The sequence below is a fragment of the Protopterus annectens genome, chromosome 1.part2 (assembly GCF_019279795.1).
Source record: "Protopterus annectens isolate FY-2018-M chromosome 1.part2, PAN1.0, whole genome shotgun sequence".
In the NCBI taxonomy this organism is placed as follows: domain Eukaryota; kingdom Metazoa; phylum Chordata; order Ceratodontiformes; family Protopteridae; genus Protopterus; species Protopterus annectens.
This window is the reverse complement of record NC_056727.1, coordinates 955335103-955353978: the sequence shown is the minus strand read 5'-3', so window position 1 is coordinate 955353978 and position 18876 is coordinate 955335103. Positions and strand designations below refer to the sequence as shown.

The window sequence follows — 18876 nt, the reverse complement described above, 5'->3', positions numbered from 1 at the left end:
ACTCACACAACCTTAATGCAATCGAACAAGTTTGCACTATAAATTACTGATGACAGCTTATTGAAAGATAAGGAAGAAAACTATTCCCATTCCAGAGAAAAATCAATGAGCAGAACAATTATATATATGCAGTGAATATAGCTGTATGACTTCAAAGTAAATTAGCCTGTGTGTGTGTGTTTGTGTGTGTGTGTGACAGTGTGAAAACAAGTGACAGGCAAAGAGTTTTCATTGTTACTGCAAGCAATTTTAATACAAAAAAGTCCTCAGAATTCATTGGTACATTTTCAGTTTCCTCCCCATTTTAACAAATCGAGAGAACCACACAGCAAATTGGTCAGATCTTGATATTAACACATTCTAATATAAATATGGCTATGCTGGGAGCCCAAATGCTTGCCCCCCCCCTGCATTAGGGGCAAGCTGTCAGTTTACTGGGGGTTTCATTTGATCACAAAGCAGCATAAAAAGTGTAAGAATCTTCTATACAGCAAGTGTGCTGGTGAGGCCACTGAAAGAACAAGTAAAAAGAATGCAAAGGTGCCGTTAACAATTTGTTCCACTGCAGGACAGTCACTTTTGTTGTGCTCAAATGACGCAGTTATGTAGTCATAAATACCCCCCCCCAAAATATATATATCTTCGAACAAGTGTTAAAAGAAGAACGGCAGTAACTCTAACTTCTGTTTTCCACTGAGCACTCTTCATGGTACAGTGCAGGAAAGGAACAGCAAAGGGAACTCCTGATGATGTCGTCAAAGGCTCAGAGTAAAAATGAAAGCTGAATCATGGTGATGAAGCTACAGCACCAACAGTATGGGAACGGCAGCTGAAATGTGCAGGTAAGCACCAGTACAAAGCAGCACGGTGCCATTTCTGTATGATACACTGACCAGGCAGTACAGCTAGAGTCCAAGAGATGCCATTATGTCCTATAAATGAAGACTGGCACTTAAAACAATAAATAAAATTCCACAGTACAGGGCAGCTTGCATTCTCATTTTATAAAACACATTTCAAATGAGAACATTAATAAAGATCCCTACCCGCAATACCCACAAATTCAATTTGTCCTTTACTTTTTCATTGTCCCATACACATGTTCTGAAATATTTTCATAAGTTAATGGTATTCAGCATTTGAATTTTGTTTTTAAACCATGATAAATTCACCTTCCTCTGGCAAACATAACTTGTTAAAAAAAAAAAAAAAAAAAAAAAAAAAACTATACAGAACTTTTCCCAGTCTGCCTTAGGTTTTCAATTTTTGAGGTATTCCCATAATTTTATACAACTTCCTTAAACACTGTAGTAATTGCTTAAAAAATGTCTTGCTTACAGCAAGTCAAGTTTACAAAGATGCATTTAGGATATAATCCTAAAGAAAAACAGCAGTAGTTTTTACCCTGCACAAAGCATACAATTTCATTTACAGTCATCTGCCTGCTTTTTCACGCAGTCATGAAAATTTCTTTGCTTGTTCCCCATCCGGCACAGGGGCACACAGTAATGGAAAGTTTATCTACATAAATATTCACAAGAAAAATAGTAACTTACAAAATAAACCCCCACATGTAAGGCAGCTTCATAGCACAGTTACTGTTTTACACTGATTCAATAATATATCTGTTTCTTAAAGGAATAAATATACATCCCACTGTGATAAGAAGCCGTTTGGAGTATTAGCAGTTCTTCCTCATCTTTGTATATTATCTTTTAGTGGTTGGTGTTTTAGGGCTGGCAGACACTTTCTTGGAAATGGTGGGGATTTTGGACGGCTTTGCAGAACCCCGCCTTGAACCTGCCTGGGTGCCTGGAGTACTGGTTTCTGACAAATCTGAACAAGCAGACTGTGTCTCTAAATGATCAAAATCAGATGCATCACTTCCTCGCCTGCTGCTGGTTCGGCTACCAGTTCGACTTCCTGCTTGACTAGTAGGGCGACTTGTTGTCTTTTTAGGGTCTGAAAGATAAAACATTTGTTTCAGACACAGATTTAAGGACTGTCATACAAACCCCATTCCCCACTTTTCAGAACAAACTTCACCTTCCTTTGTAGCATGTACATTTTCAGTACTATGATCTGCCTATCTATTTAAAAATTCTGTCAGGCACCATTTCACTGCCTATTACCATCTCTCACCCAACAGAAAACAACAGCAACTGCTACAATAGTATATATATTATTACACAAGAAGCTACCATAAAGTACAGCAGAGTAAAAATACTCAGTAGCATTCAATATTTGAACAAATGGACTGTTGCTGCTGCCATAGTTTTCCTATCCATGTCAGTTAACCATAGGTGGATATATGCCCTTCTGGCCTGACTTTCAAAGCTTTCTGTCACCTGTGGATCAAAGGCACATTTATTGCCTGTCCAGAGCACTGGTAAGAAGTTTTGCTAAAAGGAGAATCAGCCTGCACCATCTTTACCTCTGTTTTTCCTACTTAAGTCACTAACAACTGTTCTCTGATGCCTCAGTATTGGAGGTTTGATGCCATTTGCACTGATGGCTCCATGCCATATTTATGGGCTTACGTCTTATGCCCCCACTCTGTGAAAAAATATGGCATCTGCAAACAGTACTGAAACTCTGACAGCAGACACTGTAGGATAAAAATACAACTTTTGTTTCAAGACCCCTCACAAGTTTTAAACAGGAAGTGAAGAAAAGCATTTGGTCTCCCTCATAACAATACCCATCTACTAACCAGGAGGGTGCACTGGAGAGACAGCCCCTTTTCAGAGGTGACGTGGGAGCAATGTCTGATTAAGGAACTTACTCGAGGTTACAGTACTCAGTACGTGAATAAGGGCTGAGGGAATCAAACCCTGTACCAAAGGTACCACAACTCACAGCCTTAACCCTCTGCATCTCTGTCTTCATTATCGGACATGACTAGGTTAAATGCTACAAGAACCAGGTAAAGGCTTAAGTGGTCCAAATTGTAATTCTTCCCCAGTTAATATTACAGTAAGACACTCGCCTCAAGGTCCCCTTCCATCTTCCATTCCCAATCTGAAGAGACTATAGCTAGGAGGAAGGTGGCGAGACCCTATATTGCAGCAGTGATGCCTTTATTCAAATATCAGCTATTGAGGCGAGTGTACTCACAAAACTAAAATGTGGTCACTACAAGGATCACTGTGGATCACTGTGGACAGTAGTCTAAGTGGCTGCTTTGAGAGTACTCAAACATTTTTAAAGAAAGCTGCTGTAGTATCCACTGTTCTGCTACAGTGTTCCCTTATTTGCCTTTCCAATGTTTTCCACAGTGCTCTTAGAAGAGCACAATGCAGTTAACCAGCCATTATGAGATTGTGTTTTCACAGCTTCTGCTTTCCTTACTTGGCTTAAAGGAGCCAAACAACTGATAAATCTGACTTAAGTGTTTAGTTCTTTCTACGTGATACCTCATCCGTACAAAATACAACGTAATAGCCCCTCTCCTTTGTCTTGACATTTAGTATAAAATAATGGCAGCTGAATGGTTTGGTTCAAAGTCAAATATGAGACCATTTCTGTCAAAAAAAGAGGCATTAGTTCTAATACAGTGTCTCACATGGTTCTTTACCGCAGAAGTAAAGGCGACCAAGAAGAGTTTCCCAGAGTAAAAACTTAAAAGCCACAGACACAGGGAACAAAGTTCATTTTTTTCTCTACAAAATTTGGGTCCTACAGAGGAGGAATAAGTCTAGTAGAGGGGAAATGAGATGCGGGATTCTCTTCAAAAACTGCTTGACTGCAGAATGAGACACTAGGGGGAAACCATGGGAAGACAACAGGAGCTAGAAGGTGTAATACAATGGATGTAGAAGATAACCTACTGTGGAAAAATGTAAAGGCTCAGCTATGTATTCAAGAACTGCAATGTCTGCTACTGCAATAGGTTGGACAGCTAAATACACACACCCAATAAGGAAGCTGTTTCTGTGTAGCCATATATGACTTGTGGAGCTTGGTTTCCTAGTATCCCGCAAAGTGTGAAGCACTTTCTTACCCTGAAGTGTATTAAACCTAAGCAAACCCCTGCTGCTACCAGAGGCTCCTTAGGTTTGGGAATACTACTGATACATTCTGCTGGGTATGAAGGGTGCATCTCTGGCAACGGTAATGGCCTGTCTTTGCTAATTTGAATTAGAGGAAAGAAGCATGGGATAGTAAGTGAACCTTCATTTTTCTCTTTTTACCCTCTGAAATACTCTTGGTAGAAGATGGAAAGGCACACAGGACTCTACGTGGGTGTCATACTTAAATGTGGCACACTAGTGATAGATCCTGTAATGTGTGATAACTAGTGTGTGACTGAATTCCATCACAAGAGAACTAGTAAAACTTTTTTTTTTTGCATGGGGCACCCTGTCAAAAGGAGGCTGTGCCTTCCACACCATGCTGCTTAATATGCAGTAATTCCAAGATTGCTGTGTATCAGGGAAAAGAAATCCCCAAGATACCACAGTCCATTTATAAAAGCAAAATGCCAGACAGTCCTAGGATCCATATCTCTGTTCCAGGTACTGGAAATGTCTCTGTTCAGTTTCCACTCAAGAAAGTTTGAGGAAGACTTGCTGAACTCTTCATAAGGGAGTTGTAGTCTGATAAAATGTATGTAGCCAGATGATGCAGAATCTGCTGCGAAGTCAGATCTCGTGCCATTATAGCTAGTCCATATACTGGATAGGGGTGGGATACCCTTTATCTGGTGAAACCATTACCAGAAGTCTATGAAAAATATAATTTTCCCCCTATTTACTCATTTGTTAACTGGTTATCAAGGGCTCATTCAACAACAACCCAGGTCGCAAGGATAAATGGAATGCATACGGACAATATAGAGTAGCCAATCAACCTCCATGTTTTTTTTTTTTGGGGGGGGGGGGGGTGTTGGTGAATACTCATGTAGATAAGGGCAGAACATAAAACTTGATGCAGTGACCACAGGTCAGGAATGAACCTTGGACCTGTGAGGCAGAGGAAAGATGCTCAGTAATAACACTTTCTCAAATTTTCTATAGGGATGCCGATGCTACTCACAGAGATTCTTGAGGCACCACTGTATTCTCCTCGTATGAAGTCTGGTCATGGGAAAGTACAGTTGTGTAAAATCTTACTATAATGGTAGATGTCATTCTCTTCACTGCTGCAGTATGCTAAGCACAGATATAAGCAGGCTGTTCTGCCCTAAGAAAAAGTGAGATTCAGTTTTGACAGTTCTGTGTCTGAATGATCAAAAAGATCCATGTGACAGCATGCATATTTTTAAAATCACTTTGTTATGTCAGCTTCAATTCTTGGTTAAATGTCCTTTCATTTCACTGTTGCAGTATTCGTTACACTAGGGATCCCCTCCAAGAGCAGTCTGACATCTGGTCAATATACCAAAGCCTTTAGGTTGCTTTAAGGTATGCCGTATGTCACACGTATGCTCCTTGTGTGGCATAGAGCATAAAGATGATGTCAGGATGTACTGCCAATCCAAGGAAAAGAAATGTAATCAGTACATCCAGAAAAAAAATGGACCGGGGGTGGAGGGGGAGGAGTGAATACTGCAACAGTGAAGAGTAGGAGAGGAGTGAATACTGCAACAGTGAAGAGTAGGACATCTACCATTATGGTAAGATTTACACAACTGTACTAAGTCCTTCCATTTCACTGTTGCAGTATTCATTACACTAGGGAGAGTGCCAAAGTTCAGGAAGAAGAGAGGGAGGAGGAAGGACCAGCAGAGCTCTCTAGGAAGCCATGAAGAATAGCCCTAGCAAAACCAGCTCTAGCTCTGTAAATTCCATCCAACTTATAGTGCTTGGTAAAAGTATGTACAGAAGTCCAGGTAGCAGTCCCAACAATAGTTAGTATCCAAATCCCTTGAAAAAAGCACCAGAAGCCACCACAGTTCTAGCAGAATGAGCCTTAACAGAAAAAGGAAGGCTCTTACCATGAAAGGAATAACAAAAAGAAATAGCTTTAGAAATCCAAGAAGAAATAGTTTGCTTGGACACAGCCAGTCTTAAGGACCTAGGATGAAAGGAAACAAAGCTGATCAGATTTATGAACAGTCTTAGTCTTATCCAAAGACAATCTGAGTTGTCTATGCACATCCAATGTGTGCAACACATTTTCAATGGCAGATTGCTGAGAAGGGAAAAAAACATGTGGGCAAATGACTGATTAACAGACCACTCATTCACCAGCTTGGACATAAAAGGAGTAGCAGGAAGGGACACCCTGTCCTTATGACACACCAAAATGGAGGACAAGCTAGAACGGCTTGAAGCTCAGTCAATTTCCTGGCAGAAGTAAGGGCTAATAAAAAGTATAGCCTTCCAAGAGCAAAGTCACAATGAAGCTAAAGCTGCAGGTTCAAAAGGAGCCTGTGTCAATTATTCTAAAACAAAATTAAGACCCCTGGGAGGCCTAAGATGAAGGATGTCTTTAAGGAATTGTTTAGCTTCAAACCTAGAAGCTAAAAGAGGTAATAAAGGCAGACATGCAGAAATACCTGATAAGTGGGCCTTAACCAAAAAATAAGCCAAACCACCATGAAGCAATTCACACAGATAAGACACAGAACCAAAGGAACATCTGCAGAATCTGGATCCAGGTTAGGAGAAAGACACCAAACAGAAAACCACTTCCATTTAGATAAGTAGGATTTCTTAACAGTGTGCTTTCGGTCTCCTGCAGGACCCTAAGCATGTCCTCAGAAAAAGGTGTCTGTGGAATCAAAATCCTATCACTCACAAAGTCAGCTGAAGGGTGGAGAGGTGGAAATGGATGAGAGATCCCTTGTCTTGTGTGAGTAGGTTCACCCTGTGAGGTAATGTGTGATGAATGCCCATGGCTAAATGCAAAAGAAGAGGGAACTAATGCTGTCTTGGCCAAAGGGAGTCACCAAGATTTTGGGAGCATCCTGTTGAATTTTGAAAAGGACATTTGGAATGAGGGAAAGGGGAGGGAATGCATAAAGAAATATCCCTTTCCAAGAAAGAGAGAGGGCATTCACCTTCCAAACCAGAGACCCTGGAACTCTGGCATAAACTAAAGGAAGTTGTCTGTTCAAAGGGGAGGCAAAAACATCCATTTCAGGAATACCCCACTAGTGGGCAATGTCCAGAAATACATCCCTGTGAAGCATCCACTTATGGGATTGAGTTATGGACCTGAGTCTGCTACAATGTTTCGACCTGAAGGAATGTATATTGCCTAGAGACCCTCTTGGAACCAGATAGGTGGTTCCTAAGCTAGGAGTGCCAAACGATTAAGAAGATAAGAACTTGTCCACCCCCTGTATGTTGACATACCACATCACTGTGGTATTGTCAGTAAACACCTTGACAGGTCCTGGAGAAAAAAAGAAAATGAAAGGCCTGAAGAGCCAGCATAAGCGCTCTCATCTAATCTCCTTGACATTTATGTGGTCTTTCTATTGAAAAGACGACCATACTCCCTGCACCTTTAGGGAGCTGAAAGCTGCTCCCCATCACACATCTGAGGTGTCTGTGAACAGCTCCTGAGAGGGAAGAGGTGGATGAAAATGGAGCCCTGGACTGACAGTCAACTATTGAATCCACCACTGAAGTTCCTCCTTGAAACAAGGGAGAACAGGAACTAAGAAACAGAGGGGATGAGAATGCTGAAGCCAAACTGACTTTAGAAACCACTGAAGTTTTCTCATGTGGATTTTGTCAAAGGAGAGCATAGGGATAGTGGAAGCCATGAACTCCAGAGCTCTCAGAAATTTCCTTGCTGTTACAGAGGTCAGAGGAAGAAGGGACTGAAAAATGGAAATGAGACTTAGGGCCTTGCGAGTATGCAGGGATGCCAACATAGGAACAAGTGTGGATCTTGCACCACAGAAGAACATGATCCTGAGGAGGAGTAAAAAAGGGCTTTTTCATATTTACAGTGAACCCTATGCCATACAGAAAGGAAATTGCAAAGTAAAGGTTTTGTAGCAAGATCTCTTAAGAGGATGCCCGCAACAGGGGTCATCCAAGTAGGAAAGACTTGTATTCCCCTTAGCCTACAAAAAGCAATCACAGGAGTGAGGCATTTGGTGAATACCCTTGAGGCAGTAGAAAGGGCAAAGCAAAAATGCCAGGAAGCAACATAGAAATATACAAAATTTCCTGAAAAGGGGATGAATTAGGATATGGAGATAATTATCTTTGAGATCCAGAGACACCATGTAAGCCTGAGGAAGCAAAAGAGGGAACAAAGTCTGAAAGGACAAAATTCAAAGAGAGGGAATCTTCAGAAATGCGTTTAGATGACAGAGTTCTAAAACTGGTCTCCAACTACCCTCTTCCCTGGATGCTAGGAACATTCTGGAGTAAGACCCCTCCCCCTTTGCGAAACTGGAACTTCTTGAATACCCCGAGTCAAGAGATCCCAAAGCACCCCTGGAAAGGAGGCCAGCTGTTCCTGAGGGGGCTGAGGAATTCACATAAAAAGGAGGAAGAGATTTCCAGACCATGAAATACCCTTGGCGGATGATGGACAGAACACAGACTTCCTGAGTAATCTTTAACCAAACCAGGAGAGAGAGAAAAGCGAAGAGAAAGAGGAATGTGGTTGGGAAGAATAGGATAGTTAGACAGCACCTGGTTTATCAGGAAAGAGAGACTTCTGGGGCACCAAAGTATGAGTAACTTTAGCACAAGGAGTCTACTCCCTTGGGAGGAGGTCGAGATAGCCTACGAACAAAGGCTGGCTTATTGGGATAATTTCTCTGAAATTTAGGTACAGGAGAATCAAAAACATGTTTAAGTTCCTGTAAAGTCTTACTGTTATCCTGAAGGGACTTAAATCAGCAACATCTTCACCAAACAAAGTGTTTATTATCTAGAAGAGCATCCATCAACTTATCCTAAAAAAATCATCAGGCAAAGATTGAAGTCGGAGTCAAGGATATCCCTTCATCACAGACCCAAAGGCAGCAGTCCTACAAAAAGCATCTGCTGCATCATAACTACAGTTGATGGAATGCCACCTGGGAGGAAGTCCCTAACAAGAAAATGGCAGAAGTCTTCCCTTCAGAGTCTGGCAGATCAGAAATTACCTCGGAGGCCTGGGAAAGAACAGCCAACATGTACCTGGAAATGTGGGTCTGACACCTGATGGCCCTAAAAGCTAATGTAGCAGAGGTGAACCATTTTCCCTAACCTCTCCACAACCTTTCCATAGTTCTGCTAACTTTGTCAGAAGGCATGGCTTGTCAAAAGCCACAGACATGCAGCTAAAACAGGAGGTACAGCAGAAGGCCTGGGACAGTCCATCTGCAGGACCTCATAATACCTTTTCTGCACTTCAGAAACCTGAGCACAATCCCATTTAAAAGAAAAAAAAAACCTCCATCATCCTAGAGATTGTGCCCCAAAAGAAATTTCTTCAAAAGGAGTATCAGGACTAGTAGATTCCTCTTCCTCAGACCCATAATCTAAAAGAGAAGGAATCTGACTGGAGTAGGCAAGGGATTCCTCATCTGAATCAGCCTCCTCAGAGGAATCCTGCTCTCTGCATCTTTTAAGGGGAGTAGGGGACCAAAGAGGAGCTGGAACAGAAAAACCCTGAGGAGGTTTTAAAGCCAATAAAGCATTAAACAACCCCTGAGTGAAATTCTGCCATTCACTCTGTGGGTCCTTAGCAGCTGAAACAATACAAGTTTTCTGCTTTTTCTTTAAAGGGACATCTGCCTTTTGAAACGTAGACGGCTCTGACCACAGATGACATTCAATAATGGTAGTAGGGATGTCTTCTCTGACTAAAATCTGAGGATGTGCCTAAGGTCGGATCCTCGGCGGCCTCCAACATGGTCCCAGCTGAAGAACCCAACGATAAAGCCAGACAAACCTCCAAGGGTTATAGCTATTAAGTTGAAGTTCCTCTCTTGGAAAATGCTTTAAGTCACAATTAGCTGTTGGTTCAAAGGAGGGAGCTACTAGTGACTGCAAAATAATCGTCAGTTCCCATGGTGGTAGAGGACCTTTAAATGGGGGCTTTAAATGGATAGTTCCCTTGTGAAAGACCTTACAAAGTTTGTGAGAAATTAAAGGTAGATTGACAAAGCCATTATGAAAGTTAGAGATGGCTGCTAGAATGACTAACAGTAGAAGCGGAAGCTCCCCTACCAAAAAGAAGGTCTAAAAATTCTAAAACTTTTTGCACTGGGGCTGAAAAGGGATCAAGGCCATTGTCACAAGCCTAGATTTAAAATCTCTTCCATTTATTGAGGTAGAGATTCCTGGTGGATGGTTTATGGGATGCCAGCAAAATTTTTTATATTGGGGATGGAATATCATTACTCCTAGTGACTAACGGAACTGGAGGAACCAAGCGGTTAACTTGAGACTTTGAAGATTGAGATGCACCAGTCTCGGAGGATGAGACAGAAGGTCCAGAACTGGATCCAGAGTCCATGGACAGTGAACTAGATGAGGCCATAGGAAGGGAAATCAAATTTGTCGAGGCCAGAAGGGTGTAATGAGGATTACTTTGCTTCTCAATCTGGCTGCTTTCTTGACAAAAAGAGGGATCAGAGGTAAAGGGGGAAAGGCATACAGGAGACCTGGCACCAATCGAGAAGGAGAAGGCTGTTTGGTCTCTCTGACTGGGTGGAACATCAGGGAGTCTTGTTCAAGTTCTTGGATAAAGAATGAAGGAGTAATGTAACCTCTAGAAACAATTCTTAGCACCCAGGCATCTGTGGTTACTTGTCGCCAGGCTGTTAGGTGTAATGAAAATCTTCCCCCGACTGTCTGAAGAGACAAGCAATCAGGTCTCCTTTCAGGAGCACTGACACAGTTGACCTGAGAAGGACTCCCTGGAACCCTGATTCTGTGGTCCACCTCTGCCTCTAGGATGGCATCTTCCATTGGAACTCCTCCCTCTGCTCCTAGAGGATTCCATACCACGTGTGTCCTGGGACTTTTTGAACCACATCTTCCCACTCCTCTGATTCCTGGAATAGGTTTGTTGAGGAGCAGAAAAACATATGTCCACTGCAGACAGGGTCTTTCTATCATTCTTACACCTAGACAGAGTTTCCTTAACTTTGGGGCAGAACAAGGAGGATTTGTCAAAGGGAGCATTGATGAAGGAAGACTTGAATGGCTCTGCAAACTCACAGAGGTGCATCCAAGCGTGTTGTCTAATTGCAACACCTGAACCTGGGGGGGGGGGGACCCTCCCCTCATCAAAATCCATATCCTTGGTGACAGACTCTTCAGGGGAGTCCAGGTGTTTTCTCTTACATGATTTCTTCTGAGAAGCTTCTTCAGTGATAACATCTAAAGAGGACTCAGAAGAGGGGTGACCCTTGGTCGGTATGTCTTGCATCCTTGGTGCTCGCTGTCAGGGTATGGAGGTTGGTGGTAGCTCTGTGTAAGCAGGGGTCAAGGGGTGAGACTCCAGTAATACAGGAGCCACCTGGGAAGAAGAGGTGGCCACAGCCCTCCCCATAGCTTGAAAGGAAGACCCCCCCCCCCGAGGAAGGATGGAAGCCCAGAACACAGACATACTCGGAACCAGGGTTAACCTCACCCCAAGAGACCCACTTGCAAAGCTGGAGCTGAGAAAAGGCCCACAGCTGGCGCAGCCCGAAGCAGTAAGGTCAGCACGAATAAAAAACAGGAGTCAACTCAAATCCTATGGACCCGACAGTGGAGGCCCGATCCTGGGGACCCGTCACTTCCGAGGGCACCAAGAGAGTCAGAGCCATGCCCACAACCGAAGGCAAGGATGTTACTGGCGCTGAGGCCATAGGAGTCTGTGTGGATGCAGTCAGCAGCTCTAAAGCCTGCGAAGAGGTCAGAGGAGGAGTATATGTGGGGTACTGGGAGAGAATTCCCCTGCACCAGGAGGGACAGGGGGCTGAGAAGATGGGGAAGACCCCTAGCTGTTAGAAGCTTATCCACCAATCTTATCATATCAACTTCTGAAAGATTCCTGGTGGAGTGAATGGACAACCCTGAGGGAGATTCAGGTCTCTCTATAAAGGGGCTAGGAAAGTTTCCCAGAAAGGGGTTGATTGATGGCGAATATGCCATCCTGGGTGTAAGGAAAGATTCACTCTTCGGCACCAGGACAGACGGTAGGAGCTGCAGAGCTACAGGAGATGTCGGTACCAACATAGTAACTAAAGATTGATGATGACATAAGAGTCACTACTGGAGTCAGTGTTGTGGTCGGTGTCGATTGCACAAGGTAGAAGTTGGTGCCGAGGACTCGGTGCATTCTGAAATTTTGGAACCCTAGATTTTGGTTCCACAGAGGAACCAGCTGAAGGGTGTTTATGTTTTTTAGATCTTGGTGCTGAAGGAGATGTTGGCACCGAATGAGCAGATTTTACACCAGAGGCCTGAGGAGTCTGGTCAGCTTTGCACAGTGCTTCCTCAAAAGGGGCCTTAAGAAGACTTTTAAAGGATTAATTTATTTATATGTTCCACCAGGGCTCTATTACTGAAGCCCTGGACAGATAAAGCACTATAGAGCAAAATGAAATGCACCCAAACATTATACATACTTATGATGACCATCCGAATTCGGCATTTTTCTGCTGCAGTCTTGACACTGCTTAAAACCAGTTGTCAACTTTGACTTATCTGACATTACAGACAAAAAAGGGTAAAAGATCAGGAAAGACATGTTCAGAAAACACAATCACTCAGTCACAAAAAGCAAGGAAGAATCCTACCAACAATGGTAGGAGAGATCAAACGGTAAAGGGAAGGAGAAGAGAGGGGAAACAACCAACTATGATAGGTAAGTACCATCCAGTGGTACAGGTTAAAGAAAGCACACACTCTCGCAAAGAAAAGGGCAGGCAAGGTTCAGATATTACTGAATAGATTAAGGAAGACAAAACGTTAGAAAAATTGTAATAAAACTGTAAAATGCACTTAGCTGCAAGAGAGACCCGGCTGACGCGTCTTTTCTATAAGAGCGGCAAACGAGATCTGAGGTATTGCACAAAGGGGCATTATGGGTAGACTATTAGCTCAAGAGTCTTTTTGGCTGGTGTGAGCTATATAATGGCCAAATCAGTTTTGAGGATCGGAACTGTAACCCATCAGTCAAGAATAGATGAAGATTGACAACATCAGAGTTCATGTTTTACCTAAAGAAGTGAAACAGTTTCACTGAATTGTTTTGCCTTGTTCCGCATTTTTTTTTGTCTCCTGGGATGGGGCCCAGAAGGTTGCTTTCTGTACCCCTTAACATCCTCTAGTAAAGGCTGGAATCATAGCTACCCAATGTCTACATACTACTTTATAAGTGGCTGTCCCCCTCACCCCCAAAACTGGAAATTCCTTCATCATGCCTGCAATCAACTGCATGCTTTCTAACTTTAAAATTTAAGTCAGCTTACAGGTCAGTGGTAGTACACCAACACAATACATTACTTTCCTTCCTTCCACGTTTCCTGGTGAAGTCAGAGAGGCAAAAGGTTGAGCACAGCCATCCAAACTTCCTTTTCTTTAGTCACAGATTCCATCTCATAAGAGAACCTGTATGAAACAAAATCAATGACCACTCTCGGACTAGATCAACTTAGCGCTTTCATTCACTTTAATAATGTGAACGTCATCAGAAAACCCAAACATCAACCTACCCCTTCCTTTTATAAATCATTACAGGAAATGATGTAACAACAATTATTGAATACTATACTCTGCAAGATCGTAAAAATCATATCAAAACATTATATATGCATGTAAAATGTAAAACTTTGCATGAAGTATATTGTAAACTCCATACTAATTTATCTACACATTAAAAAACATTTTATATTAATGACTTCATTCAGGCCTGGTGATACATCAGCCCCAAATAAGAGCTGCCAAAAAGCCTCTTTGCATTCTAATTTGTTGTTTATATCGCCAGCAAATACTCCTTTTTCTACACTATCTAAAACAAAAAATTCAAACTTTTTGAATGTAATACAAGAAAGTGCATGCCTAGACAGTGAATTATTTTTATCTTTTTTCTTAATTGCCAGAGTGTGCTCATATATTCTATGTTTTAAAGTTCTTTTGGTCTTCCCAATATAATAATTTTTACATGTTACACAAGTAGCTAAATAAATCACACATTCACTATTGCAACTGAAATATTTTTTGGCCCAAAAAATCTGTTCCAAATGTTCCATAATAATAAGGGATGAATTGCTGATGAACCTGCATTGTTTGCAGTTCATACAAGCAAAAGTTCCTTTCTTAATGGAACAAATCCGTGAAGTTCCTTTCTTAATGGAACAAATCCGTGTTTTCTTTGTCCACTTCTTTCTTTGATTCTAACATCAACTTTATGTTAGTAACTTTCTTGAACGTAAATTTTGGGACTAAACCCACAATGGAGGTCAACTCTTTATTTCCAAGAATAATTCTCCAATTATTTTCAATAATCTCTTTTATATACCACATTTTGTTTACAACAGGCAAAGGAAAGGCAGTTTGAAAATCTTGTATGTTTTGATCACGGTTTTTCCTAACAATATCTGGGGGTCCTACCACCAAATCTCTTGAAGCCAAAATTGGTTTAGCTACCCCATCTCTAAGGTTTATAACCTTGTTTTCAATGGTCTGTAACCATCCTATTTCATAACCTCTACTAATAAATAATGATCTTAAAAGAGATAATTCTTCAAAGAATACTTTCTCTTCTGAAGTTAATCTATTCAATCTAATCATCTGCCCCTTGATGACTCCCTTCTTCATATGGACAAGGTGCAAACTGTCCCTGTGTAGATATTGACTGGCAAAGCATGACTTCCTGAATATTTTACTTCTAAATTGTTTAGTGTGATGGTCTATACTTAAAGCCAAATCTAAAAAATGAATATCTACACCAAACCCACCTATTTTAAAAAATAAAAAATTGGTGGTGTCGTTTAAATCTGTAACCAATTCAACAAACTCTGAATGGTCTCCAGACCACAGAAAAAACAGGTCATCGATGTATCTGTAATATAATTCTACCTTACTAAAACTGGGATGTGACTTAAGAAATTTATGCTCCCAGTTTGTCATAACTATATTGGCAAAAGCTGGGGCAACTCTTGCCCCCACAGCTACACCTGACAATTGTTTGTACAATACCTTGTTAAATCTAAAATAATTATTGTCCAATACTAACTCCATTAAAGTACAGATAGTATTCACTGTCTCACCAGAAAAATCCGTGTGACCAGTGAGATATTCCCTCATAAATTCGAGGCCTTTTTCTTGATTAACAGAAGTATACAAACTTCTAATATCTAATGTGCCAAAAAATATATTCTTATCAAGTATCTTATATTCCTTTAAAATTTCAAGTAAATGCCAGGAATCTCTTAAATAATTATCTGACTTCTGAACAACCGGATTAAGAACATTGTCTAACTAGATTGAAATATTTTCAGTCTTTGAATGTTTGGCTGAGACAATTGGTCTAAATGGTGGATGTTTTTCATTATTTTGAATTTTTGGAATACCAAAAAAATGTAGCCATCTTAGGATGTTCAACCAACAAAAAATCATATGCCCTATTGTCAATTTCCCCCTGACAAAACATATCGGACAATAATGTATCTAATCTTTTAAAACTACGTCATATGTAATCAAGGGAAACTTTCTTGTATGTCTTGGAAAATTCCAACACTGAACTTATAGATTTCTCATAATCTCTAGTGCTCATAATGACAATCTTACCCCCCCCCTGTCCACTTTCATAGTTCTAATGTCGGAATCCTTAGTTAATTTTTTCAGAGCCAACATTTCCTCCTCAGGTAGATTATGTTTTACATTGTAACATTGTATTCTTCTAAATTCATTTTCACAAATATTTTGAAAAACCTGCAAAGTGTTGAGCAATGGAGGATTAAAAATACTAGGTTTGCAAGGTATCTGTGAATGTGTTTGCTCCCTACAACTAACATCCTGCATAATATATTTGAGATTAAGTTTACGCAAGAATAATCTAAAATCCACCATGAGTTTGCCTATATTCACTCCACAAGTTGGGATGAAGGAAAACCCTTTTCTCAACACATTTGTTACTTCTAAAGGAAGGGGTATATCAGACAAATTTACAATGTCAATATCAAAGATGTTAGTGGAAACCGCAGTTACAACCTTCGTTTGTTCTTCCTCTTCACCTTCCCCTTCTGCTGAGTGGAACTGTACCATCTGGTAGTCCGTTTTTTGGAAGGTTCCACTCTCTGAAAAGGGCCAGTATTCTGTCCATCCGACGAAACCACCACATCAGCATAACTAGTCCCAGCCTCAATTGTAATATTTCTTTGTTCAGTATCTACAAAGGACACATCAGATACTGGAGGCTTCTCAACAACTTCCATAGTTCCAGAAGTACTATCTTTTGTCATTGTTGTTGTGGCCCCCCGATTTTGTTTATTAGTCTCATTTTCTTTAACATTCATGTTGTTACTAGAAACCAAATGTGAAGTCTCTCTGACATCAATATTGCATATATATGCCCGATTTAACTTGTATGCATTGATATCCCTTCTTAACTTGGACTGCTTTCTAGAAATTATTGTTGCTCTATGCCTGTCCACCTTTGCTTCGACACTATTATATAATGTCATAAGATTGTTGAAACAGCTGTGGCGCTTAATACCTTCATCTAGAAGTTTGATGTCATTCTTAATCTTAATAATTTCTTTCTCATAATGAGCAACCAACACCCCCATCATCGCCAGTCCCGTCTCACTGTACAATTCTATTAAGGTATTACATAAATCATCACCGGGTGAAACACAATTCGGGAACTTCGCAGTTCTCAAACCTTGTGGGACTATTTTACGTTGTATGCATTCACTCAAATATTGTATCTCCAAATTAAAAGTGACATGCTTGAAAACTAATCTCTCCATTTCGAAGATTTGTTTTCTACAAACATTAATGTCATTACACTGCTTACTTACAGTTTAATTTGCCGTAGCCTCTACTACAGTAGTAAACGGATTCTCTTTCTCTCTACAAACATATTTCCACACATCATTGTCCAAGACACTCTGCTGCTCACTCTCTCCACCATTTCGGTTCACGAGATTCTCGCCACTACTGGCATCAGCATCTAAACGTGACACATCATGCGTTCGAGAATTTAAAGGTTCCGCTTCCGTTTTTTTAGATTGAACATGTGCTTGCCCCTGTAAACAGTTTTTAACTGTTTCTGTAATAGTATCCAGCAATTTTTGTTTAAAATCTGCTGTCGATAAAATGTCACCACCTCTCTCAATCACTGGGTAGATAGAAAGATTTAACAAATCGTCTTGTGAGGAAACCTCCGAAGCCATAAAATAATGTTCTGTACTGGATGTAACTAACAAACAAAAAACTTGTGAAATCACTGGTAAGAATTCGAAACAAAAAAGAACCTGTACGAAACAAAATGAATGACCACTCTCGGACTAGATCAACTTAGCGCTTTCATTCACTTTAATAATGTGAACTTCATCAGAAAAACCAAACATCAACCTACCCCTTCCTTTTATAAATCATTACAGGAAATGATGTAACAACAATTACTGAATACTATACTCTGCAAGATCGTAAAAATCATATCAAAACATTATATATACATGTAAAATGTAAAACTTTGCATGAAGTATATTGTAAACTCCATACTAATTTATCTGTACATTAAAAAACATTTTATATTAATGACTTCATTCAGGCCTGGTGATATATCAGCCCCAAATAAGAGCTGCCAAAAAGCCTCTTTACATTCTAATTTGTTGTTTATATTGCCAACAAATACTCCTTTTTCTACACTATCTAAAACAAAAAATTCAAACATTCTGAATGTAATACAAGAAAGTGCATGCCTAGACAGTGAATTATTTTTGAAGAAATATAATCATTCTAGCATACGCTGCATCTACTCTGGGGATTCCTTTCAATGGACCATGTGGAAAGCAACATCAGGGTAGGTCATTCCATGGAAATCCATACAAGATGCCCTAACTGCCTCAGCTGGTTGCTTGCAACTCTCCAAGAACACGCACTGCTTTACAGTATCAAATGAGTAAGTATAGAAACACTGGAAAAAATACTAACTAGCACTGCTCCTGTTTGGAGTTGTGCCCCTTCTGTTACTACCTGTGACTCAAGACCACAGGTGAGGATGGGAAAGTAAAATGATTGGTAAAGCACAACCTTTGTTTCAGAACTCAGTCCCATTTTACCACTACAGATAAGTTTGATACATAAACACTACAGCTGCTATGCTAGTCTACCATGTCAAACTCAAGTTACTCTTGCCATCGCTTCTAAAAAAGACTTAAATAGGTCTTAAACTCCTCCACTAGGGTCAGCTGTTTCCCCACAGCTAAAAAGAAGAATCCACACTTTTTAAATACAGCATCTCCACTTCAAGACAATAGGTGCCAATTTTCACCTCCAGCTACTTCATATTACCACTCAACTGCAAGACAGCAGTCCCACTTAGAAGATGACGAAAGAAAAGTATCATATGCAGAAGAAATGACATAATTATGTCGCCAAATAAGAAGTTATGTACCTACCATAACGTTCCATGTTAGTTGTCTTCTCTCGCCTTCTTTCTTGCTTGATGGGTTCGGAGCCGATCCTCGGCTCCGACTCGGCACTTGCTTTAGCTCGAGAACTCCTTTTACCAGCTCGAGGCAGCCCCATATCCCATGATGCAAGGCAGTAAGTACCCAGATCTCGTTTGTTGACAAAGGGTAATAACACCAAGCAAAAAATATTTCCCAAAGGAAGAAGAAACTTACAGATGGAAAAAGGACCAGGTCTGAATGGTCTTTAGCATAATAGTTTCTTATACAAGGTCTGTCCAGGCCAGGGGGAAGGAGGGAGGGTCGCAAGAAAGAAGGCGAGAGAAGACAAC

General features: G+C 40.8%; 1 protein-coding gene across 1 annotated transcript in view; it reads right to left on the bottom strand.

Moving 5' to 3' along the window:
• Positions 1-225: 225 nt before the first annotated feature.
• The window catches only part of LOC122792184 (microtubule-actin cross-linking factor 1-like), a gene marked incomplete in the record, with an annotated part of 3579694 nt that continues 3561043 nt past the window's right edge, over positions 226-18876 (bottom strand). The window contains 1 exon segment of the mRNA XM_044059907.1: positions 226-1962. Coding sequence (XP_043915842.1) covers positions 1709-1962 — 254 coding nt within the window.